The sequence below is a fragment of the Podarcis raffonei genome, chromosome 12, assembly GCF_027172205.1.
Source record: "Podarcis raffonei isolate rPodRaf1 chromosome 12, rPodRaf1.pri, whole genome shotgun sequence".
Lineage (NCBI taxonomy): Eukaryota > Metazoa > Chordata > Lepidosauria > Squamata > Lacertidae > Podarcis > Podarcis raffonei.
In genome coordinates this window covers 7,946,179-7,972,411 of record NC_070613.1, presented here as the reverse complement: position 1 = coordinate 7,972,411, position 26,233 = coordinate 7,946,179, and the positions used below count along the sequence as shown (strand labels likewise).

The following is a 26,233-nucleotide window of genomic DNA, read 5'->3' as shown; positions in this document are numbered from 1 at the left end:
GGGGCCACTTTTAGATGTTTTGAGGAGTCGAGCTATCAATGTCTCTTGTACAGAAGAAAAGGACAAACGTAGGTCAGGTACCCCTTTGTCAAAAAAAACCCATTGCTGTGTGTATATTCTCATTTTATTTTAAAAACATGCAGTTTTAGGGTGCTTTGGTGCATCAAGGCCTATAGAATTGTAGCAAGGCCTGTATACCTGAAGGAGCGTCTCCACCTCCATCATCCAGCCCAGACACTGAGGTTCAGCGCCGAGAGCCTTCTGGCGGTTCCCTCGTTGCGAGAAGCGAGGTTACAGGGAATCAGGCAGAGGGCCTTCTCAGTAGTGGCGCCCGCCCTGTGGAATGCCCTCCCAGTAGATGTCAAGGCAAGAAACAACCATTTTACTTTTAAACGACAACTGAAGGCGGCCCTGTTTAGGGAGGTTTTTAATGTCTGATGCTGTATTGTTTTTAATATTCAGTTGGAAGCCGCCCAGAGTGGCTGGGGAAACCCAGCCAGATGGGCGGGGTATAAATAAATAATAATAATAATAATAATAATAATAATAATAATAATAATAATAATATTGTTGTTGTTGTTGTTTAGTCGTTTAGTCATGTCCGACTCTTCGTGACCCCCTGGACCAGAGCACGCCAGGCACTCCTGTCTTCCACTGCCTTCCGCAGTTTGGTCAAACTCATGCTGGTAGCTTCAAGAACACTGTCCCACCATCTCGTCCTCTGTCGTCCCCTTCTCCTTGTGCCCTCCATCTTTCCCAACATCAGGGTCTTTTCCAGGGAGTCTTCTCTTCTCATGAGGTGGCCAAAGTATTGGAGCCTCAGCTTCAGGATCTTCCAGTGAGCACTCAGGGCTGATTTCCTTCAAAATGGAGAGGTTTGATCTTCTTGCAGTCCATGGGGCTCTCAAGAGTCTCCTCCAACGTTATTATATAGCTTCATCTATATAGCTATATAGCTTCATCTAGCCCAACCCTTGCAATGCAGGAATCGTCCACCCAACGTGGGTCTTGAATTCATAACCCCGAGATTAAAAGCCTCGTGTTCTTACCACCGCTCTCCTCTCTCGACAATTTATTTCAGGACTCCTTGAAAAGACGCCGCACGAAACAACCATCTGGAATCCGGAGAACATTTAAACACGGAGAGGAAAAGGAAACCGGGGACCGTTTGGCCGCGGCAATGGGGGATTCGCAAGAGTGCGCCGGAATCTCCAGGCCATCTGCAAATCTCTTTTCTCTGCACCTCGGCCATTCCATCGACGTAACCAAGGACTATTCATCCACGATCCTGACTGGCCCGTACGCAAATGCCGGCGGGGAAGCGGCAAGAAATTCAGCCCAAAGCATCGAAGGCCCGTTCGCCAAATTGATGTCCGAAAGACGCCCAGTTGAAGAAAGGAAAGCTGCGCCCCTGTATCCTGCGGAGGTGAATAAGGGGAGCAGCCGCTTGAACTTTCTTCCGAGGCAGATGGGAGCTGACCGTGAAAGGACAGCGAGATCCACACCAAAGAGCGAACCTCAAAATACAGAATTCAGGTAGGATCATGATTGAAATCGTATTTAGAACGTCGTTTATTGACACACTTGTGTGTAAATATGCTACTCCAGTGCTTTATTTTCTGGTAGGTTAGGATAGCTTAGTTGGTAACAGCGTGAGATTCTTAATCTCAAGGTTGTGGGTTTGAGCCCCACGCGGGGCATTGCAGGGGATTAGACTAGATGACTGTCGTGTTCCCTTCAAACTCTGTTGTTGTTGTTTAGTCGAGTCCGACTCTTCGTGACCCCGTGGATCAGAGCACGCCAGGCACTTCTGTCTTTCACTGCCTCCCGCAAGTTTTTGGCAAGTTTAAAGGTAAAGGTAAAGGGACCCCTGACAGTTAAGTCCAGTCTGAACTATTCCGGGGTTGCGGCTCTCATCTCGCTTTATTGGCTGAGGGAGCCGGCGTTTGTCTGCAGACAGTTTTTCTGGGTCATGTGGCCAGCATGACTAAGCCGCTTCTGGCAAAACCAGAGCAGCACACGGAAACGCCGTTTACCTTCCCGCCGGAGTGGTACCTATTTATCTACTTGCACTTTGATGTGCTTTCGAACTGCTAGGTTGGTAGGAGCTGGGACCGAGCAACAGGAGCTCACCCCATCGCAGGGATTTGAACCCCCGACCTTCCGATCGGCAAGCCCTAGGCTCAGTGGTTTAGACCACAGCACCACCTGCGTCCCTTGGCAAGTTTAGCTGGTGTTAAATACCATCTATACGTCAGATTCAGACCATACATCTAAAGCACTATGGTCACACTTTAAACAGCCGTGGCTTCCCCTGAAAAATTCTGGGAGGTGTAGTTTCTTAAGGGTGCTTGTTAGCTGCTAGGAGGCACCTATTACCCACCCAGAGCTACGATTCCCAGAGTCCCCCTGCGGAGGGAGATGGACTGTTTGAACGGTTTTCGTTTCCGACTTGGGATGCCTGCAGTACGGTCATACGTCCAGAAATCCAGCAGAGGGCCCTCTCTGAAAAGCAATGTTCCCTGCCATTGCTTCATTGGCAGATAGCTTGCCCCTATTCTGCCAGCTCCCAAAAATTACTGTCCAAAATGCTGTGACTCAGAGCTTCTGACTAACGCTTCTGAAAGATGTACGATCGCTGGCCTTTGAGCAGGAGGAGCTGCCTCAGTTCAACTCGGTTTGGTGTGATCAGCGAGCGCAGGGTTGCCACACCTTCCAGGCAAGGAGAGAGAGTGACTTTTCGGGGGTCCAGTCTTTAGAAAAACAAGGTGATTTAGGAGGGGGGAAGGCCACGCTGGGAGATTTCTAAAGGTGCGTGTGGCGCAAAGAAAGATTTTGTTTCCCCCCCCTCCGGCCATGTTCACGGCAAGCATTTAAACAGCTACAACTTTCCCCAAAGAAGTTTGGGAATCGTCGAGTTGGAAAGGAACGCAGGAATCATCTAACCTAACCCCTTGAAATGTGGAAATCTGTTGCCCAGTGTGGGATTCGAACCCACAAACCTGAGATTAAGAGTCTCATGCTCCGGCATCCAATGCCCTGTTCAATGTGTTTTGCTAGGGCTTATTGGCTTGCTGCTGTACACACACACACACACACACACACACACACACAGTGGTACCTCAGGTTAAGTACTTAATTCGTTCCAGAGGTCCGTTCTTAACCTGAAACTGTTCTTAACCTGAAGCACCACTTTAGCTAATGAGGCCTCCTGCTGCTGCCGCACCGCCGGAGCCTGATTTCTGCCCTCATCCTGAAGCAAAGTTCTTAACCTGAAGCACTATTTCTGGGTTAGCGGAGTCTGTAACCTGAAGCGTATGTAACCTGAGGTACCACTGTATATATACATTGTGGTTTTCATGTTGTGATTTTATGTTGTGAACCGCAGAGCAATATACAAATTCAGGTGTTGATAATGATGTTGATGATGCTCTACAAACTGAGTGAAACCAGGACCCGCCAGACTCCTTCCCAGGGAACTCTGGGAATTTTAGCTCTGTGCACCCTTAACAAACTACACCTCCCAGGATTCTGGGGTGACTGTTATTTCGAAATTCATTTTTATTTGATTTTGCAATACAAAGTTATAAGAAAAATGATAAAACATATTTCGATATACAGAGATTCCTCCGCATCTCGGGACTTCACCCTCCATGGAGGCCCATTTTAAACATTTAAAACTGCATCTTTTGCCAAACTCGTGTCATATCAGTCCATATTTTCCATGGTAATTGTCACAGTATAAGTGAAATCAAAATCCTGCCAGTGTTTCCATCTGCTTACAGTGGTCTCCTAAATCAGGGGTCAGCAAACTTTTTCAGCAGGGAGCCGGTCCACTGTCCCTCAGACCTTGTGGGGGGGGCCGGACTATATTTTTTTTTGGGGGGGGAATGAACGAATTCCTATGCTCCACAAATAAACCAGAGATGCATTTAAATAAAAGCACACATTCTACTCATGTAAAAATACCAGGCAGACCAAACAAATAACCCAGAGATGCATTTTAAATAAAAGGACACATTCTACTCATGTAAAAACACACTGATTCCCAGACCGTCCATGGGCTGGATCTGGCCCCGGGCCTTAGTTTGCCTAAGGTAAAGGTAAAGGGACCCCAGACCGTTAAGTCCAGTCGCAGACGACTCTGGGGTTGCGGCGCTCATCTCGCTTTACTGGCCGAGGGAGCCAGCATTTGTCTGCACATAGTTTTTACGGGTCACATGGCCATCATGAGTAAGCCGCTTCTGGCGAACCAGAGCAGCACACAGAAACGCTGTTTACCTTCCCGCCGGAGTGGTACCTATTTATCTACTTGCACTTTGGCATGCTTTCAAACTGCTAGGTTGGCAGGAGCTGGGACCGAGCAATGGGAGCTCACCCCGTTGCGGGGACTCGAACCGCCGACCTTCTGATCAGCAAGTCCTAGGCTCTGTGGTTTAAATAACTCATACATAACTCCATCAGCATTCTTCTCTAGTCGGGAGGAGCCGTGACTGTTCTAAGTGTTATCACAGGACTTTAAAGGCGTCATTAACCACGACTAGCTCAGACTTAGCCCTTTCCTCTCCTGTCCTTGGAAGACAACTCTCTGTCAGTTCCAGCTGTTGGGAATTCTGGGATGTGCCCTCTGAAACGCCAATCAAGAAATACATTTCTTGTTCTTTTCCTTCCCATTCTACTTTTTGTTGGTGGTGGTGGTGATGGTTTTTCTTTCTTTCTTTTTAAACACCCACCCTGTGGTTTGACATTTTCAAAAATGCCTGTTGCTGATCCGCCACTAGCCTCAGCCACCTTTATTTTATTATTTTATTTTTTTGCCTATGCATGCTGTCTAGAGAGGGATTAGGTCCGAGAACCAGAGCGCTGCATCAAAAGGACCCGTCTGAAGAGCAATGAATTTGAGGCATCAGGGAGGGAGAGGGTTTAAAATAAATAAATAAATAGCTGGCCAGTGAAAGGAAAATGCTGGTTTTTAGTTTTAGGGAAGGGTAAAAGAAGAGTGGAGAATCTCAGGCCTAAGGGCTGGATTTCTTTTCTATATGGTCCTTGGGACTCTTCCTAGGATTCTTCTTCTTCTTCTTCTTCTTCTTCTTCTTCTTCTTCTTCTTCGTCTTCGTCTTCGTCTTCGTCTTCGTCTTCTTCTCCTTCTTCTCCTTCTCCTTCTCCTTCTCCTTCTTCTTCGGCGATCGCTCGTAGCTGAGTAAAATTGTCTTCCATAAGCACGGTTTTAATAATGAGTCCGTAAGTGACTGTGGAGGCCAGTTCTGCACCCTCCGGAGCGGTACCTATTTATCTACTTGCACTTTTGAACTGCTAGGTGGGCAGGAGCAGGGACAGAGCAATGGGAGCTCACCCCGTCATGGGGATTCGAACCGCCGACCTTCTGATCAGCAAGCCCTAGGCTCTGTGGTTTAACCCACAGCGCCACCCGCGTCCCTACCGCGTCCAGTAATCTGTGCTGGAATGTAAACAGACATGTGACATGCAATAATCCCACACATCTGCAGCTCGGGAGGAGTGTAATCCCAACATAGATGACCTTAGAATCTACAATTCTATGATCTAGGATCCACTATGGTTCTATGTGATGTGCAAACACAGCAAACACTGTGTTTGTGTACAGGGACCTGCCAACAGCCCCTCTCTCTCTCGCAAGTGCAAAGGTACAGCTTGGAGTAATCGTCTGGGATGCAAAATGGCCTAAAGTGTCTCCTTTTTTTTTAAATGATGCTTCTCTGAAACATGACTTTTAACCCTTTGTGGCCATTTCAGGATCCCTCCATGGACGGAGCTCGAAAACAACCCATTATCAAATGATGAGGTTTTTGCAGTGATATTTCAGGAGCTATTAAAAAGCACTTGCCTCTGTGCAGGGTAGGTGAGGTGTGGGTGGGTGGAGGAGGCGAAATCTTCCATGCCAAAGATGAGATGTTGGGCCAACTAATTCTTTCCCATTCAGAGGAGAGAAGGAGGGATAGATGGCAGGCGGTGAACACTGTGATGGCCTGGGACTCGGGCTCGGACTCGGATCCAGAGAAGTCCGCACCGGATCCTTTGCCTCAGGCATCATCTGAACCAAGTATGGGGCCTGATCCTGAAGAGCCCCAGTCTGCACAGGTTCCCCTGCAACAAGCACCAGCTGGGCTGAGTCAGAATATCAGAATATAAAAATTCATAAACACTTTTTTGCACCCATTTCTCAAGTACAGATAGTTATAGAAATTCCAGCATATTATATGAATTGCAATTTTCCATTAGCTGAATGCATTTTTGTATGCTGTTGTCGCTATCATAGTTTTGCATGCTCTTTCGACTGATATGCACCCAATTGTGCACATTGGTTGCAACACAAAATTGAGGGAGGTGATCATGGGCCATGTCAGGGGCCTGAGCCTGCCCTGGATCCAGATGCGGGGATTACCTCATTGCCTTCAGCTGGGCCATCACTTACAGCTGCTCCACTTCCTGTTGGGTCAGGAGAGGCTGAGGCGGCCCCTGGGTCCAGTAACCCACCGACGTCTCCCGAGCTGCAGAGACTCAGGTCTGAGAGAAGGAGAGACCTGAGTACTTGCAGTCTCGTCTCTTGCCTCGGCCTGTCGGACTGACTCCTTGCAGAACCCCTGTATTCGGGACCGGACTTGGACCGTGCTACTCGTGTTACCCCCAGGCCCAGCACAACAATAAGGGTCACTGTTTTAAATGCTCCCTGGGCCTTCTCCAAATTTGGTGAGCCTTGTTGGTGGGCAGTGGGAAGGCTCCAAACACTGGAAAATGTGTTGAGGTAAATTGGATCATAGAATCATAGCGCTGGAAGAGACCCCAAAGGTCATCTAGGCCAACCCCTTGCAATGGAGGATTCTCAACTAAAGCAGCCATGACAGCTGGCCATCCAACCTCTGCTTAAAAATCTCCAAGGAAGGAGAATCCACCACCTTCCGAGGGAGTCCGTTCCACTGTCAAATAGCTCTTACTTCCAGAATTCCTTCTGGTGTTTGGTCGGAATCTCCTTTCTCGTAACTTGAAGCCATGGGTTCGAGTCCTGCCCCCCAGGGCAGGAGAAAGCAAGGTTGCTCCATCTTCCTTATGGCAGCGGTTGAGATATTTGAAGATGGCTCTCGTATCTCCTCTTAAGTCTCCTCTTTTCCAGGCTAAACATTCCCAGCTCCTTCAACCGTTCCTCATCAGGCTTGGTTTCCAGAGCCTTGATCATCTTGGTCCCCCTCCTCTGCACACGTTCCAGCTTGTCAACATCCTTCTTAAATTGTGGTGCCCAGAACTGGACACAGTATTCCAAGTGTGGTCTGACCAAGGCAGAATAGAGCAGTACTATTACTGAGAGTGAGAACTGGACCATAAAGAAGACTGATTGCTGAAGAATTGATGCTTTTGAATTATGGCGCTGGGCGAGACTCTTGAGAGTCCCATGGATAGCAAGAAGATCAAACCTCTCCATTCTGAAGGAAATCAGCCCTGAGTGCTCACTGGAAGGACAGATCGTGAAGCTGAGGCTCCAATACTTTGGCCACCTCATGAGAAGAGAAGACTCCCTGGAAAAGACCCTGATGTTGGGAAAGATGGAGGGCACAAGGAGAAGTGGACGACAGAGGACGAGATGGTTGGACAGTGTTCTCGAAGCTACCAGCATGAGTTTGACCAAACTGCGGGAGGCAGTGGAAGACAGGAGTGCTTGGCGTGCTCTGGTCAATGGGGTCACAAAGAGTCGGACACGGCTAAACAACAACATTACTTCTCTTGACCTGGACGCCGTACAGTACTTTTGTTGATGCAGCCTAGAAGAGCAGCCACGTTTTTTGCTGCTGTATCACACTGTTAACTCATAGAATCATAGAAATGTAAAGTTGCTAGGGGCCATGTGAAGCTTGTGGTTTAGTAAGGCCTCTAGATCCTTTTCACATGCACTGCTAGCAAGTCAGGTGTCCCCACCCTATATTTGTGCATCTGGTTCTTCCTGCCTAAGTGCAGAACCTTACATTTGTCCCTATTGAAACTCATTTTGTTAGCTTGGGCCCAGTTCTCCAATCTCTTATGGTCATCTTGAATCCTGCTGTTCTGTCTTCGGTGCATTAGCTACCCCTCCCAGTTTGGAGTCATCTGCAAATCTGATGAAGATTGGGGGGGGGGGAAATAATTGCTCTTCTCCCTTTGGACCTGATGCATTCAGCGTACAGTCACTACTCTTCCTTCCCTGCAACGTTTTGTGGAGGAAATCTGGCGTTCGTAAATCCCATTATCTTTAGTGAGGCTGGTCCAGTGCAGGCTCGTGAGATCAGCAAACCCATTTCCCCCGATTCTTCTCTAACGGTTTGCTTCAACCCTGCTATCCCAGCCTGTAAAGCACAACCCTGGTTTTTTTGCAGATGGAAGTTTTCGTCTCGTTTTCTTCGCAGCCCATTTTCCCAAGCCGCCACGCATAGCGGTTCTAAGAAGTTAACCCACCAGTAGCAGAGGCTGTAAAAAGTTTTTCAGATGGCGCTTAACCTATGACACCCTTCTGAGTGCTGAGCCACTGGGGAACATGGACAGGCTCTGTGGATGGAAAAAGTGTTTATCTAATATTATCTAAGAAGGGACACGGGTGGCGCTGTGGGTTAAACCACAGAGCCTAGGACTTGCCGATCAGAAGGTCGGCGGTTCGAATCCCCGTGACGGGGTGAGCTCCCCATCCTGCCAACCTGCTCCTGCCAACCTAGAAGTTCGAAAGCACATCAAAGTGCAAGTAGATAAATAGGTACCACTCCGGAGGGAAGGTAAACGGTGTTTCCGTGCGCTGCTCTGCTTCGCCAGAAGCGGCTTAGTCATGCTGGTCACATGACCCGGAAGCTGTATGCCGGCTCCCTCGGCCAATAAAGCAAGATGAGCGCTGCAACCCCAAAGTCGGTCACGACTGGACCTAATGGTCAGGGGTCCCTTTACCTTAATATTATCTAAACCGCAGCTTCCCTCTCCATAAAACTCTACCCAAGCCTTGCCGTTTGCTTTGTCAATGCTGCTCCTGTCTATTCTGTGGAACATTTGGCTGGCTGTGGAACCAGCCCAGTCCTTACGCTCTAGATTTGGGGGGGCACACCCAACTGCCCCTTATTCTGGTTAGCAATACAGTTCTGTCACAGTTAGAGGATAGAAACGGCAATTGCCACCTTCCGCACCAGAGTGACTTGTCTCACTTCTTTCATCAAGGGACAGGGCAGTCTTTACCTGTGAGTGCAAGGGGTGCAGGGCACCCAGGCACCGAATTTTGGGGGGCGCCAAGTGCCCGCCGCTGAAGCCGCCTAAGCTCTTAACTATCTACGTGTTACGGAATAATAAATAATTTTGATCAAGCTAGAAAAACAAAATGATCAAGCTAGAAAAACAAAACAAAAGGGACGCGGGTGGCGCTGTGGGTTAAAGCCTCAGCGCCTAGGACTTGCCGATCGAAAGGTTGGCGGTTCGAATCCCCGCGGTGGGGTGCGCTCCCGTCGCTCGGTCCCAGCGCCTGCCAACCTAGCAGTTCGAAAGCACCCTCGGGTGCAAGTAGATAAATAGGGACCGCTTACTAGCGGGAAGGTAAACGGCGTTTACGTGTGCTGCTCTGGTGCACCAGATGCAGCTTGTCACACTGGCCACGTGACCCGGAAGTGTCTGCGGACAGCGCTGGCTCCCGGCCTATAGAGTGAGATGAGCGCACAACCCTAGAGTCTGGCAAGACTGGCCCATACGGGCAGGGGTACCTTTACCTTTACCTTAGAAAAACAAAATACATATATACTTAGGTATTACTGAAATGTATACCTACTGTTTCACTAAAGGACTTTCGATTTTGTGCACTTATTTACAAAAGACGCGGTGCTTGTTATTCACAATGGCGGCGCTTGTCAGACTCGATGTTCTCAGTGGCGCTGTGCATGCGAAATTAACTAAATTATTTGTGTATGTATATATATACACACGCACACATTTTTATTAATTTTTTAACATATCATTTCCAACAGTCATTTAACATAACTTCTTATCTTATACAATATTTTAGACTTCCGTCAACAACCTCTGAAGATTTTCCGTTCTTTATCACTTATTCTGCATTTCTTAATTTCTCTATTACTTTTAATTATCATTAACTGATAATTCTCTTTGTAGTCTTCCTTGCAATATTTCATATAATCTTCCTTACAAAACTTCTTGCAGTCCTACTAGCGTAAGCTGCTTATTACAGTTGCTTTTCAAATAGTTCAAATATTTACTCCAGTCTTCTAAGAATCTCTGGTCCCGCAGGTTTCAAATCCTTCCTGTTAATATATCTAATTCTGCATAGTCCATTAATTTCATTTGCCATTGTTCTTTCGTCGGTAATTCTTCTTGCTTCCATTTTTGTGCCAATAGTATTCTTGCTGCTGTTACTGCATATAAAAACAACTTACACTCCTGTCTGTTAACATCTTCCCCTACAGTGCCAAGAAATTAACTAAATTTTGGGGTGCTGGGCGGATCTTTGCACCCCAGTGGCGCATATGCTAAAGATGGCCCTCTCAAGGGAAGCCTGATATCCATTAGATTTCCCTGGACTCTGGTCTCGTGGCAGATGACACAGCCTTTTCTTTTAATGCATTTTATTGCTTTTTCACATGTAATAAGCATAATTTAAAATACAATAAACAACAACAATAGCAGCTAGTCTGTCATTTCTTGGAAAAAGGCATAGCAGCAGCTTCTAGTTACTTAGAAAACCGGTTTGTGATGTGTATTAAAGACTGTAATCCGATAGGTTCCTCCAGATGTTTCTGTGCAGGTTGTCTCGATAGATTGATTGTCATTTCTCATATGGATGCCAGGTGTTGTAGAAGGATAAAGGGCATCTTGCCTCTGGTCATCCTAACCTGGCAGGTAAATTTATTGGCAGTACGCTGGGTTGTTTTTTTTTTGATGTACAGGATAGGAATGTGAATAGGCTCCAAGGTTCACCTTGTATCTGTGTGTGTTTTAAAGAAGAAGAAAAAACCCAGTTTGTTTTTGAGCGACTCTGTGCTCTGTTCAGTTCATTCTGGAATGGAAAAAGGGTCATGAAGCATCAGGCAGCTGCGAGGGTTGTGCAATTTGGTGCGGCATAAATAGTTTAAAAGTGGTTTATAAATGCTACATATTAATAAATCAGTGCATTCCATAGACAGGGAGCAACTGCAGAGAAGGCCCCGTTTTCGTGTTGCTGCCCTCTAGACCTTTTGAGGAGGAGGAACATGAAGAAGGACCTCAGAGGATGATCTCAGGGTCCGGGTAGGTTCATATGGAGAGAGGCGGTCATTGAGGTATTATGGTCCTGAGCCATTTAGAAAACCTTGCAAACAACCTCTGTGCTTTGCTCAGTTACAGTTGTTGTTGTTGTTGTTGTTGTTGTTGTTATTTATTATTTATTTCATTTCTATACCGCTTTATATTTTTAAGAAAAATCTCAAAGTGGTTTACATCATATTGAAACATCAGTAAAACAATCCAGAACCAAACATTTCTGAAGAAAGTCAGATATAGAACATACAGTCAAAGCAACATAATTAACAGCAAACTTAAAATATTATCTTAAAGATTTCAAAAGATTGCAAAGGAGGTCAACTGCAGAATACATATTTAACACAAAGTAAACAAAAAACTTAAACATTTCAAAAAACCAAACAAACATTGCTAAGTGAAGTCAAGTATAAAATGCACATTTAAAACAGCACAATTAACAAGAGAATAAAATGGGTTTTTAAAAATTACATTTTCATTGATTGGTACATCTTACTAACTTTACAGCTATAAATATATATGCATATATTATTCCAGAGCTGGACTAGGTGGGTGTTGGCTCTGATTCAGAAACCGGGAGTTGGTGGAGTTGGCACCGAATTTTGGAAGGAAGTCCTGTGTGGTTGTCTTTTTTTGGGGAGGAAAGGGCCCAGTTTACGAGTCAGAGTCTTCTTCCCTTCCTCTCTGACTCCCAGGCTGTCGTCATGCAAAGGGCAGCTCTTTGTTTCCTGTGCCCCTTATTCCCCAGCTTGACGTCGCTGCTGCCTCTGGAGCCCTGGCAGGCAGGAAATGGCAGAAGGGAATGACAGCTGGCACTTTGCTTCAGAGACGGAACGCCTTGCCACTGCCAGCTTTGCCTCTGGATAGCGAGAGAGATAGAGGGAATGCCTTGCCTAGCACCACTGGGTTCATCCAGCCACAAGCTGGATACCTAGTGAAGGGAATCCAGGATAATGTTCAGGCACCGTCTTGGGCTCGTATGGGGAAATAGATCGTTCATTTAAACTGTGGAACTCCCTGCCTCATGGAGGCAGTCACAGCCACCAACCTTTTCAGTACTGGCCCCGACTTGGTGGAACGCTCTGTCACAAGAGACCAGGGCCCTGCGGGATTTGACATCTTTCCGCAGGGCCTGCAAGACAGAGCTGTTCCGCCTGGCTTTTGGTTTGGACTCAATCTGACCCTTATGTTTCCCTCCCCTTATGGTTTTGATCTATGGGCTACTTTTAAAATGAGGCTGCATTTTAAATTGCATTTTAACCTGTATTTTAAATTGGTCCCCTCCCCCCCCCCAATTATGTTTTACTGTAATTTTACTGGTGTTAACTGGCCTGAGCCCTGCTCTGGCCTGCGAGGGTGTGGTATAAATTATTATTATTATTATTATTATTATTATTATTATTATTATGGCTTTAAAAGAGACCTAGAAGCAATAAATTCATGGAAGAGAGGACTACTGATGGCTACTAGCCACGATGGTTATCCTCTACCCTTCATGGTTGAAGGCAGCGATGCTTCTGAGTCCCCTGTTGCTCGAATCCTGCTCGCGGGTTTCCCACAAGTACCTTCTGGTGGTTTCCTCCCTGCGAGAAGTGAGGTTACAGGGAACCAAGCAGAGGGCCTTCTTGGTGGTGGTGCCCGCCCTGTGGAATACCTTCCATCAGATGTCAAGGAAATAAACAACTATTTGACCTTTAGGAGACATCTGAAGGCAGCCCTGTTTAGGGAAGTTTTTAATGTTTAATGCTTTGTTCTTTTATGTATCTGTTGGGAGTACCCAGTGTGGCTAGAGTAACTCAGCCAGATGGGCGGGGTATAAATAATAATAATAATACTAATAATAGGTCTAGGCTCTGTGAAAGCAGGATGCTAGCTCAGATGGGCCACTGGACTTATCCTGCAAACTCTCTTTCTGTTCTTATAAGCCTTGTTTTTGTTTAGTCGTTTAGTCGTGTCTGACTCTTCGTGACCCCATGGACCAGAGCACGCCAGGCACTCCTGTCTTCCACTGCCTCCCGCAGTTTGGTCAAACTCATGTCTGTAGCTTCGAGAACACTGTCCAACCATCTCGTCCTCTGTCGTCCCCTTCTCCTTGTGCCCTCCATCTTTCCCAGCATCAGGGTCTTTTCCAGGGAGTCTTCTCTTCTCATGAGGTGGCCAAAGTCTTGGAGCCTCAGCTTCAGGATCTGTCCTTCCAGTGAGCACTCAGGGCTGATTTCCTTCAGAATGGAGAGGTTTGATCTTCTTGCAGTCCATGGGACTCTCAAGAGTCTCCTCCAGCACCATAATTCAAAAGCATCAATTCTTCGGCGATCAGCCTTCTTTATGGTCCAGCTCTCACGTCCATACATCACTACTAGGAAAACCATAGCTTGAACTATACGGACCTTTGTCGGCAAGGTGATGTCTCTTATAAGCCTAGAAGAGTTCTTTTGAGGCTCTAGATTTATTTCTAAAGCTACCACCATGCCGTAGAAAACCAAGCAAGCAAGCCATCCCAATGCTGCAGCCTGATTTCTCCTGCAAGGAGAGTTGGTTGTTTTGAAGTGTCCGGTGACCATTGCTTATTTAAAAAACCCTTTGCGTATTTGTTCTATACTGTAAATAGGAAGCTGTAGAGGAAGAGGGCCTTATTGTATCAAGAGAGGGACTTTCCCCAGCAGCGTTGCTCTTCATGTAAACATTGGGCCCGCAGTACGCAGAGATCAAAAGGGGGAGGCCTGTCAATCTGGAGAGAGCGCCGTATGGCTTCCCTATGGGGAGGCCTATTTTCTTCCTGCCCCCTTTTCCTAATGTGATGGATTGCTTCCTTCTTACAACATGCGGGAACTGTGCATTTCCCTGCTCCACCAGCCCATGCGTGCTATGTATACAATAGCTGCGATTGCGAGATCATCTGCTGAAGGGGAAATGGTGGTAAAGTCCTTGCAAGTCTTTCCCAGCCCCAGAAACCCTCTTGTTTCAACTTTTGGGATTGTGGTTTTTGCATTGTGTTGACTGGGAGGCAGTGTGCAGATGCCACAGTTGTGTTGCTGTACCCTGGTGCACACTTATTTATTTGTCGGTTTCTTGCATTCATGCTCCACCCTTTTCTCCAAGGAGCTCATTAGGTGCTCTCCTTCCTAATTGATCTCCACAACAATCCTGCGAGGTAGGCTAGGCTGAGAGGCAGCGACTGGCCCAAGGTCACTCTCAGGTACCTTGAGAGACTACATTTCCCAAGACACCCTGCTGATGGCACACATGCATAAGCTTGCTCTGCATTTTGTGTTGAAGAACTTCAGGAAAACCGTGCTCATCTTGTAATATAATTGAACATTACAAGATGGGGAATATTTGCACTATGAACTGTATAAAATCACTATGTGGAATCTGACCCTATTGAGTCGTGGTCAGTCCTGAACGGACCCATCAGGAAAGGAATAAGAGCTCCGCAACCTCATAGTCGCCCTTGGCTGGACTTAACCATCCAGGGGTCCTTTACCTTTTAGATATCCTTGCCAAAGGTTACCATAAAGGTAAAGGGACCCCTGACCATTAGGTCCAGTCGTGGCCGACTCTGGGGTTGCGGCGCTCATCTCGCTTTAGTGGCCGAGGGAGCCGGCGAACAGCTTCCGGGTCATGTGGCCAGCAAGACTAAGCCGCTTCTGGCGAACCAGAGCAGCGCACAGAAACACCTTTTACCTTCCCACCGGAGTGGCACCAATTTACCTACTTGCACTTTGACGTGCTTTCGAACTGCTAGGTTGGCAGGAGCAGGGACCGAGTAACGGGAGCTCACCCTGTTGCGGGGATTCGAACCGCTGACCTTCTGATCGGCAAGTCTTAGGCTCTGTGGTTTAACCCACAGCGCCACCCGCATCCCAAAGGTTACCATACCCCACTGCAATCTAAATTTATTGATTTTGCAACCCATTTGATTCAATCCCATGGCTGGTCTTTTAAAACACGGATCTTCGCTGGGTGGGGTTTTCTTTTTTTGCCTTGACTCATCCCTAACGCCGGTGATTCATTTTCTACTCCAGTGTGTACGCATGCTGCAATTCTCCTGACTGAGTCACGTTGTTGAATCAATTCCTTATAGCTTTCCAGGGTGAAAACGAGCGCTAGCTTTATGTTCTTAAGTTACAGAAGGGGTCCAGTAGTCAGAGGTCCAGGAGACACCCCCCCCCAGAAAAAGCCCCACGTATTCTGCTACGAAGGTCCTGAATGTCACGAAGGGAGTTCCCTGCTTTGCTCATCTCCTGCTAAAGAGCCAGGAGGGGAAATGTATGAATGGGAAGGATGTTGCAAGTCGGCAATCGCTGATGCGATGACATTGTTCAGCTGGGAATGTGTGGGATCCCATATCCGGGATAACGACCTCTGTCTCTCCTCCCATCTGGGTGTGGAAACGGTTCCCTCACTCCGTGGAGACAAACAGATGCCAGGAATATGGTTCGATTTCAGTTACCAAACTGGAGCGGATCCAAGTAGGTTTAACAGCCCGATGGGAAGACAACGCAATGTGCAAAACGAGGGAGGGACGTACCATGCAATAATAGTCAAAATAAGAATTAAAAAGTTCTCTGTGACAAGAGGTTGGGGTTTTTTTTTGAAATCCTTTTTATTCGTTTTACAAATACAAAATTATAAACAAAGAAAATCAGAAAGTACAGTGGTACCTCGGTTTAAGAACAGCCCTGTTTAAGAACGATTCGGTTTACGAATTCCGCAAAACTGGAAATAGTGTCCCGGTTTGAGAACTTTACCTCGGTCTGAGAACGGAATCCGAACGGTGGGAGGGCACTGGTGGTGGGAGGCCTCATTAGGGAAAGCACACTTCAGTTTAAGAATGGACTTCCAGAATGGATTAAGTTCGTAAACTGAGGTATCCATATAAAGAGATTCCTCCTAATCTCAGGGCTTCCCTCCCCCACCCTCTCCATGGGGTCCCATTTTAAACATTTACTGCTGCATCTTCTTCCATACTCCAATTTTTATATCAAACCATATTATCCGTGGTGATTGTCACACTACCAGTGAAATCAAAATCCTGCTAATGTTTCCATCTGCTTACAGTGGTCTCCTAAATAACGTATTTCCCCCATTCTTTTATAAAGTTTTTGTCCTCTTGGTTTCTGAGTTTTCCGGTCAGTTTTGCCATTTTGGCGTCGTCCCATCAACTTGGTTTGCCATTCCTCTCTGGTACGGACTTTGTCTTCCTTCCATCTCTGGGCTAGTAGCATCCGAGCGGCTGTTGTCCTTTCGGATATCGGTACCTATAATTCCTAATAGAAAAGCTTCTGATTTCTTAACAAAGGTTATTCTAAGCATATTTTTTACATTTCATTATATATCATCTCCCAGAAAGCTTTTATTACCTTACAAGTCCCCCACTTATGATAAAAGGTACCTTCTTTTTCTTTACATTTCCAGCGGTATTTGTACTTGTCCTATACATTTTTGCCAAGGTAAAGGTAAGGGGACCCCTGACCATTAGGTCCAGTCGCGGATGACTCTGGGGTTGCGGCGCTCATCTCCATTTATTGGCCAAGGGAGCTGGTGTACAGCTTCTGGGTCATGTGGCCAGCATGACTAAGCCGCTTCTGGCGAACCAGAGCAGCGCACGGAAACGCCGTTTACCTTCCCGCCGGAGTGGTACCTATTTACCTACTTGCACTTTGACATGCTTTTGAACTGCTAGGTTGGCAGGAGCAGGGACCGAGCAACGGGAGCTCACCCCGTCGCGGGGATTTGAACCGCCAACCTTCTGATTGGCAAGTCCTAGGCTCTGTGGTTTAACATCATTTTCACATTGTTTTCTTTCAATGCACAACATGTTGTCAAGAAGTTGTTGGCTTTTTCGAAGGCCCTGGCTAAAATTGCACCCACGCTTCCATTTCACTACTCTATTAGCAGATACTAAAATGAAAGGGCAATTTTGACTTTCCCCCTGCAGGGACGGGATTTGCGGTAGCATCGGGACTCCTGTCCATCGCTGGAGGCCGGTAGCAACCATTTCCTGCATCTCAAAATGGCAGATATTGAAACTATATGTGTGTTGCTACATCATATAGAATAGCCTGCAAGGGCTTTTCAGAGAAAACATGGCAGCAGGGCATTCCTCCCCCCTAAAATTTGTACTCCCCCCCCCCAATAGGAATGGCGGGATTTAATTTTGTTTGCATTTCAGTGAGAAGCTACCCAATTCACACTTTGCAAACAAAAACGCAGCTATCCTTTGGAATTCTCACTTACTTGATTTTTTGCGACACAGTTTTTCAACCAAGTTACAAAAATGCACATATGCAGGGCATGAAAATTAATGTGATAGCGAAATACCTTACAAAAATGCATTCCATTAGGGGAGACTGCTTGCTAAGATGTGTACAGTGGTACCTCAGGTTACAGACGCTTCAGGTTACAGACGCTTCAGGTTACAGACTCCGCTAACCCAGAAATAGTGCTTCAGGTTAAGAACTTTGTTTCAGGATGAGAATAGAAATCGTGCTCCGGCGGCGCGGTGGCAGAGGGAGGCCCCATTAACTAAAGTGGTACCTCAGGTTAAGAACAGTTTCAGGTTAAGGATGGACCTCCAAAACGAATTAAGTTCTTAACCCGAGGTACCACTGTACGTTGGTTGGAACTGCATACGAGAATGGGTTTATTGGGAGAAATTGGAAGTGCTGGCGAATCTCTGCAAGGATTAAAGAAGAAATGGCAAATTTGCTGTGGAGGTCCGAATTTAAGATCGGGAAACTGAGAACTGAGATTGACAGTCCCTGAATTTTGTTGAGGGGGGTGGGGGATTTGATGCACCCTTCTCCCCCATCCTTCTGAGCACAGAATGCGGATGAAAAACTGCTCTCCTTGCTGAAATGTTGTTTTTTATCTCTGTTTATACAGCAGCCTTTCTGATAAATTGCCTCTTGTTTGATCATCTGTGTGCTTAATTTGTTTCTGTCCAGAAAGATGCCTGTGTCCTCTCCCAGCAGAGACAGCTTGAACCAAGACGCTCTGCAACTAGGTATGGCTTCTTCCGTTCTCAACTAGCTGACTTATTGCAAGGGTAGGGACTTTACATGTTTATCCATCGCTATTTCTGGAGGCCGATAGAAATTTTTATTGATTTATTTTATCGGGCTTTATAAACAAGAATAATGTTATACAAATAAGTGTACCAAGTTTTCTCATGTCATTTGTATGTGACAAAAATAGCATAATAAATGTGGGAAAATATCTGCAACATATGTTTCATTTACAGGTAGGTAGCCGTGTTGGTCTGCCGTAGTCGAAACAAAATAAAAAAATTCCTTCCAGTAGCATCTTAGAGCCTCTGTGCACTGGGACTCCATCTTCATCAAGCTGCCCGCTATGACCCCAAGCTCTCGTAATGAAAATCCAAATTCTTTATAGCAGAACTTTATGTACATGTCAAATTAGTATTCCTGGAGGGTGATGTTTGTGTGTGTCAGCCAGCATGGTGTAGTGGTTAAGAGCGGTGGACTCGTAATCTGGTGAACCGGGTTCACTTACCCGCTCCTTCACATGCAGCTGCTGGGTGACCTTGGGCTAGTCACACTTCTCTGAAGTCTCTCAGCCTCACTCACCTCACAGAGTGTTTGTTGTGGGGGAGGAAGGGAAAGGAGATTGTTAGCCGCTTTGAGACTCCTTCGGGTAGTGATAAACTGGGATATCAAGTCCAAACTCTTCTTCTTCAGCCGTGACAGATATGTAGACGGAACACATCTTTAAAGACTGGAAGAGAACAGAGGGTGCCTTCACTTGCCGAAGCCACAAAAGCTAATGTTTTGGGGTTGCATGTTTCTGAGTATGTGTTCTGGATATCAAACAGTCTTTCCTTTGCCCTCCGCAGTTGATGTTGAGGACGAAGAAAATTTGGAGGACGTCTACATGATCCCTGACTCTTCTGCTCTGTGTGCTGTCCAAGTAACGTCAAAGCCCATTGACTACTATCTTGCAAGGGTAAGAAACACATTGATGTGGCCGATGCAGAACATTCTGTTGGAAAGGCCGAATGACTGTTGCTGTACACGGAAGCAGACCAGCACCCCCAGATCTAGCCCAGTGTGGTCAACATTTAGAAGGTCTCAGGCCCAGCTCTTTGGAGAGAGGTTCTTCAGAAGTTGGCCACCTCACATCCTTCAACTGTAGCTTGAGGTATGATTAAATGGAATATCCTCTGAGCCTGCTTGAGATCTCCAATCATGAGGAATTGCAGTTGTGTTATAGTGGGTCAGACCATGATCTATCCAGACCAGGGGACATGGGAGCCCTGCTGGGGCAGATCAAAGATTTGTGTCTGTGGGATGTGATCCATGAGAAGCAGTCAAGTACAACATTCCTTGTAATGCTAGAGAAGACATGCAGGGGAATGTTTGGTCCAGCCAGTCGAAACTTCCTGTTCCTCCTGGCTGGAGTATAATTCCTTTTGCATGTGATAGAAGGTGGGCGTGACCTTGCCTGTCCAGGTTACAAAAGGACAAGTCACGTAGCACACTTTTTGACTTCCTTCTTCGTTTGACCAGCTTTTAGCTAGGACTACTCTGCTAGCTCTCAGCTAGCAGAAGCACTGGGATTATTTCCCCATATGAGGTAGATGCACATGTACATATTTGTAACTAAGTCTGCCTTCAGGAATCCAACTGTGAACTGATGTGAGTAAACTTCTTTTATTGACTTTGACTTTATTCTTTTGAGAGGGATTCAAGGGAATTTACCAGGAATGTACAATTCGATCTGAGACAGATTGACTTGTATAACACAGTGGTACCTCTGGTTAAGAACTTAATTCGTTCCAGAGGTCCGTTCTTAACCTGAAACTGTTCTTAACCTGAATCACCACTTTAGCTAATGGGGCCTCCCACTGCCGCCGCATGATTTCTGTTCTCATCCTGAAGCAAAATTCTTAATCCGAGGTACTATTTCTGGGTTAGCGGAGTCAGTAACCTGATGCGTCTGTAACCTGAAGCGTCTGTAACCTGAGGTACCACTGTAGTGAGAGGCTCACACGAGCCTGCAACCAGCTATCTGCTGTGCATGTAAAAAGGGGAATGTAAACTCTGCTACGTAAAGGAACTTGCTTGCACAAGTTAGGAAGGATATTAATAAACAACATATCCTCTCCTGCCACCCCGAACATTCCCACATTGTCTAGTCAAACACTCCATTTCATTGAGTGGCCAATGAGATGCTTACACATAGAATCATAGATTTGTAGAGCTAGAAAGGACAATGCGGACCTTCTAGTCCAAACTCCTGCAATGCTGGAATATGCAGCTAACCCATACAGGGATCGAACCTTCAACCTTGGCGTCATCAGCACCAGGCTCTAACCAGCTGAGCTATCCAGTAGTCCTTGAACCAATTTCAAAAGCAAGCAGTTCAGTCCTCTGTTCTTCTCCCTGAGCCTGCTGGGTGGAGTGGAATGGGAATGGGGCGGAGACTGAAGTGGGGCCTCGCCCACTATTGGCCCTGCCTCTGCCCCCCCCCAGTGCACCCCATACAGATTGCCCCAAGGCAATGCAGTTTGCCACGGAAAAAAGGCTTTCTACCCCTTTGCTTGAGGGACACGGGTGGCGCTGTGGGTTAAACCACAGAGCCTAGGGCTTGCCGATCAGAAGGTCGGGGTGAGCTCCCATTGCTCGGTCCCTGCTCCTGCCAACCTAGCAGTTCGAAAGCACCTCAAAGTGCAAGTAGATAAATAGGTACAGCTCCAGCGGGAAGGTAAACGGCATTTCCGTGCACTGCTCTGGTTCGCTAGAAGCAGCTTAGTCATGCTGGCCACATGACCCGGAAGCTGTACACCAGCTCCCTTGGCCAGTAAAGCGAGATGAGCGCCACAACACCAGAGTCGGCCACGACTGGACCTAATGGTCAGGGGTCCCTTTACCTTTTACCCCTTTGCTTGCCAAAAGCCCCCAAGCAGGACATGAGAGCGAAAGCAGAGTCTAAACAGGAGGGGAAGAAGCCAAACATTCTCTGCAGCAGCTCCTAAGTTGCAGAATTCGTTCCCCACAGAGGTGTGTCTGTCATCTTCATTGCACAACGCTGAAGATGCATCTCTTTCACTTAGCCTTCGACATTCTTCATTTACCCTGCCCTTCAAGATTCACCCTATTCTGTTTGACTGCAAAGTGTTTTAACCTGATTTTAATACCATATTTTAATAATAATAATGATGATGATGATGATGATGCTAATGATAATAATAATAAAATTTTTATACCCTGTCCATCTGGCTGGGCTTCCCCAGCCACTCTGGGTGGCTTCCAACAAAAGATTAAAAATACATTAAAGCATCAGTCATTTCAACTGCCCGAAACAGGGCTGCCTTCAGGTGTCTTCTAAAAGTCAGATAGTGGTTTATTTCCTTGACATCTGATGGGAGGGCATTCCACAGGGTGGGCACCACTACAGAGAAGGCCCTCTGCCTGGTTCCCTGTAACCTCACTTCTCACAGTGAGGGAACTGCCAGAATGCCTTCGGAGCTGGACCTTGGTGTCTGGGCTGAACGATGGGTGTGGAGATGCTCCTTCAGGTATACAGTGGTACCTTGGGTTACAGACGCTTCAGGTTGCAGACGCTTCAGGTTACAGACTCCGCTAACCCAGAAATAGTACCTCAGGTTAAGAACTTAGCTTCAGAATGAGAACAGAAATCGTGCGGTGGCAGTGGGAGGCCTCATTAGCTAAAGTGGTGCTTCAGGTTAAGAACAGTTTCAGGTTAAGAACGGACCTCCAGAATGAATTAAGTTCTTAACCCGAGGTACCACTTACTGGGCTGAGGCCGTTTAGGGCTTTCAAGGTCAGCACCAATACTTTGAATTGTGCTCAGAAACGTACTGGGAGCCAATGTTGGAGCCAAACTGGTGGAGCCCATCCTGAGCAGGAGTGCTCCACGCTGTAATATTTTGATAGCGAGGCCCACAAATACCCTGAAAAAGAAGAGCTTTTCAACTTTAAATTAATTATCTGCCCCCCCGAGCTGCAGTAGGTTCCATTTTCTTTTAACAATTAGGCTTGGCACAGCCTTCCCGAAGATAATGGAAGACTGGTTGAGTCCCAAGTGGGTCGGCAGCCAAAAAGCCTCATTCTGTTGCAGTGACACACACACACACAGAGCCATTTATGCCGAAGGAACATTGCGAGGGAAGGAAAAAACGACTCCTCGGGTTAATCAGGACAACTGTATACGCCATTTATTTTTATTAAATTTACGAGTGTGGCGAGACAGGCTTGGGCAGCGTGCCACTGGGTTTCTCCTTCCTGCTTGGAAATCCCTGCAGGAATCATGGGGCTCAGAATGCTGACGGGGGGGTTTATAATGCAGGGGAAGAGAAAATGGAATGGAGTTCCCTGAAATAGGGCGTGGCTGGCTGGAATCCTAACTGTCTGGATCACGTATGCACCCTTGGGCCATCCCTGAAAACTTATTTGTTGGGAGTTTTTGTGCACCCCCCCAGAGTGAAGAATTAGATTTCAAAAAGAACAGGAGGTCTGTCCTTCCCTTTTTTTAATTCTTAATCTCATGTTTCCTCTCCTCATTTAAATCAAGGACCTGAAGATCCTGTTGTTTGGCTCCAGCCTCGGCTGCTTCAGCGAGGAATGGAAAATACAGAGCTTTATGTTTAACGACAACCCTCAGCTGAAGTATGGCATTGTGCAAAAAAAGGTAAAGTCTGGAGGCAGGATTTCGAAGCCACTGGGGGCACAATTTATGGGGGAAAGGGGGGGTGCTGTCCTAGGCCAGTCCCGTTGGAATGGCGCTAGTGTAATAGTGTGCAAGGAGACTTTCATCTGGACGGAACCCTAGGGTCAGTCAATTGTGCTTGTGCGTAAATCACCACGCATCTTGATGAGACTGTACTGGTGACCTCACGAAAGACTGTCTTTGCTCTTTGGCAGCAATGCACACTCGTGCCGCCTTTGTCATAGAGTTGGGGCCCGGGATGAGCAAAGGAACCAGAAGCTGTGGCAAACAGCATGCACAGAATTCCTGATGCACTGATCCCACTTCTGGGACAAGAGCAGATCACCTGCGACTCCAGGACACAGAAAGTTCTCTTCAGTCATTCCCCACCGAATATTCATGCACAGAGCAGAATTGTGCTCCGTGTATTTCTAGACCTCAGCTCCCATGATCCCTGGCTGCTGGCCATCTGGGTTGGGCTGGTGGTAGTTGGGGGTCCAGCAGTACCTGGAGTGGGGCGGAAATTTGCCACCTCTGTTCCATTTAGGATTGTGGCGATCGCTTATGAAACGAAATAGTTTTTCGCTCTTTGGCAAGCCAACCTAACACGTCCTAAAAAAACCCATTTATAAACATTTCCTCGTGAAAGCAATGAATATTTTTTTTAATTGTGTGATCTCCAGACATATGCTTTTGCATCTCCACAGCCTGTTTGTTTGTTTATATGTTTATTATTTGATTATTGCATTTATGCCCCACCTTTTCCTCCGAGGGGCTCGAGTGGGCGTACGTGGTTCTCCATTCCCCTTATTTAAGCCCCACAACAGCCTTGGGAGGTGGGTTAGGCTGAGAGATAGTGATGGGCCCAAGATCACCTAGTGAGCACGCTGGCCAGGTGGAGATTCGAACCCTGGTCTCCCAGTCTGAACCCTCCAAACATTGCCCAGTTGGCTGCCTTATGGAAGAGGACTTCGTATCAGTGTCCCATGTGCTCAAGTCTGTGGATCCATTACCGACCTCCTAAGAGTAAGACTTAGGACGTGGGTGGCACTGTGGGTTAAACCACAGAGCCTAGGACTTGCCGATCAGGTCAGTGGTTCGAATCCCCGCGACGGGGTGAGCTCTCGTTGCTTGGTCCCTGCTCCTGCCAACCTAGCTGTTCGAAAGCATGTCAAGTGCAAGTAGATAAATAGGTACCGCTCCGGCGGGAAGGTAAACGGCGTTTCCGTGTGCTGCTCTGGTTCGCCAGAAGCGGCTTAGTCATGCTGGCCACATGACCCGGAAGCTGTACGCCTGCTCCCTCGGTCAATAAAGTGAGATGAGCGCCACAACCCCAGAGTCGGCCACGACTGGACCTAATGGTCAGGGGTCCCTTTACCTTTAAGTAAGGATACAGACAGGGAGACCAGGGTTCGAATCTCCTCCTGGCCAGGATATTCGAGCTCTTTTGCTCCAGCCGTTTGCTCCCAGGCCACCTGGCCACTGAGAGAAATCAGACCCCTGCTTCACCCCTTGTTGACTGAACAAATCAACCATATGCTCCAGATCTTGGCATCACCCACACATACTGTTCTGAGGTTTTTGTCTCCGGGAAAACATCCAGGGACGCAACCTTTTAATTACAAGCGCAGAATTTTCAGCCGGTTGCAACGTCCACGACATTTGGGCCACAGCGCTTAAAAACACAGAAAACAAAGGGAAACAAGAGACAGGAGACTAGGTGGAGCTGAAGAGGCTTGCAGCCTGTGTGAGCTTCTCACCAGCTTCAAACGGCACTCATTGTTTTTCTCCGTCCCTTGCCTTTTGCCGCTGTCTAGGGTGGGCCGTGCGGGGTCCTGGCAGTAGTCCAAGCCTGCCTCCTGCGACATCTTATCTTTGGAGACAGCAGCAGGAACAACGATACGTGGTGAGTCGACGCTGGTGAGAGCCGGCCTGTTTTCCACCCTGAGCTGAACGCAAATCCCCCTCTATTGTTGGAAGGGGAAAAGGGGTCTTCCTGGTCTTGACCTCATTAACGGGAGATAAAGTCCAAATTGCAGCGCCTGTGTTGATTGAGAGGGTAATGGACACCGTCCTTGAGGGTCAAGCCCCAAGTATTTTTTGCACTTGCAAAACACACATTGTTCGTGACAGGCCGGGTGCGTTTGGGGAGGGCTAGGAAGCCAGACGGACCCTCTGTAGAAGCAGTGTGTCGCTGTGCGCAAGTGCACAAACACCCTCTGCATGCACAAACATGGCACAGGTGCTGGCAGGCCACTGCATCAGTTCCCCCCACCGCCATATCTCTTGGCCCTATGTGCACCGTGAGACAGTACTCTCTGCCTCCCCCTTAAACTCCCCTGCAAAATGCCCTTGCAAATGCCCCCGTTTGAGAGGCCTGTTTGCAACTCTCAGCCATGAGCTCCCAGAAGCTGCAATGAGCTAAGTTTGACTACTGCTGACTGCTAACTCCTCCCAATTAAAATAATGAATACCTAAGCTATGGTTTTCCCAGTAGTGATGTATGGAAGTGAGAGCTGGACCATAAAGAAGGCTGATCGCCGAAGAATTAATGCTTTCGAATTATGGCGCTGGAGGAGACTCTTGAGAGTCCCATGGACTTCAAGAAGATAAAACCTATCCATTCTGAAGGAAATCAGCCCTGAGTGCTCACTAGAAGGACAGATCGTGAAGCTGAGGCTCCAATACTTTGGCCACCTCATGAGAAGAGAAGACTCCCTGGAAAAGACCCTGATGCTGGGAAAGATTGAGGGCACAAGGAGAAGGGGACGACAGAGGATGAGATGGTGGGACAGTGTTCTCGAAGCTACCAGCATGAGTTTGACTAAACTGCGAGAGGCAGTGGAAGACAGGAGTGGAAGACAGGTCTTTTCCAGGGAGTCTTCCCTTCTCATGAGGTGGCCAAAGTATTGGAGCCTCAGCTTCAGGATCTGTCCTTCCAGTGAGCACTCGGGGCTGATTTCCTTAAGAATGATTTCCTTAAGAATGATTTCCTTAAGAATGAAGCAAAATTAAATTGGTTTAATTCATCAGGGCTGCAATGTCGCTCCCAATACTCACCCCCCTGAAGTAAACCAAAAGGGGGATAAGATCAAAATCCCTTCCACGCACATTCTAAATCTGAAACATCTGCATTTCAGATGAAGACGCCATTTGGAATTTTAGACAATAGCAGGCCTCTCTGTGAGAGATAAGTCTTCTCAGTGTTCCCACTGCTGGTCTGCTTAAAAGATCTCCCCATTTGAGAAGACTAAACATCAAA

General features: G+C 47.1%; 1 protein-coding gene across 3 annotated transcripts in view; it reads left to right on the top strand.

Annotated features, from left to right (window-relative positions):
- Positions 1-26,233, top strand: part of MINDY4 (MINDY lysine 48 deubiquitinase 4) — an 86,542-nt gene that overhangs the window by 10,691 nt on the left and 49,618 nt on the right. For all 3 annotated transcript variants that reach the window (XM_053359747.1, XM_053359748.1, XM_053359749.1), the window contains 5 exons: positions 1,082-1,536; positions 18,228-18,286; positions 19,136-19,245; positions 22,837-22,953; positions 24,789-24,877. In XM_053359747.1, coding sequence (XP_053215722.1) covers positions 1,082-1,536; positions 18,228-18,286; positions 19,136-19,245; positions 22,837-22,953; positions 24,789-24,877 — 830 coding nt within the window. The remainder of the gene's footprint in view (positions 1-1,081; positions 1,537-18,227; positions 18,287-19,135; positions 19,246-22,836; positions 22,954-24,788; positions 24,878-26,233) is intronic.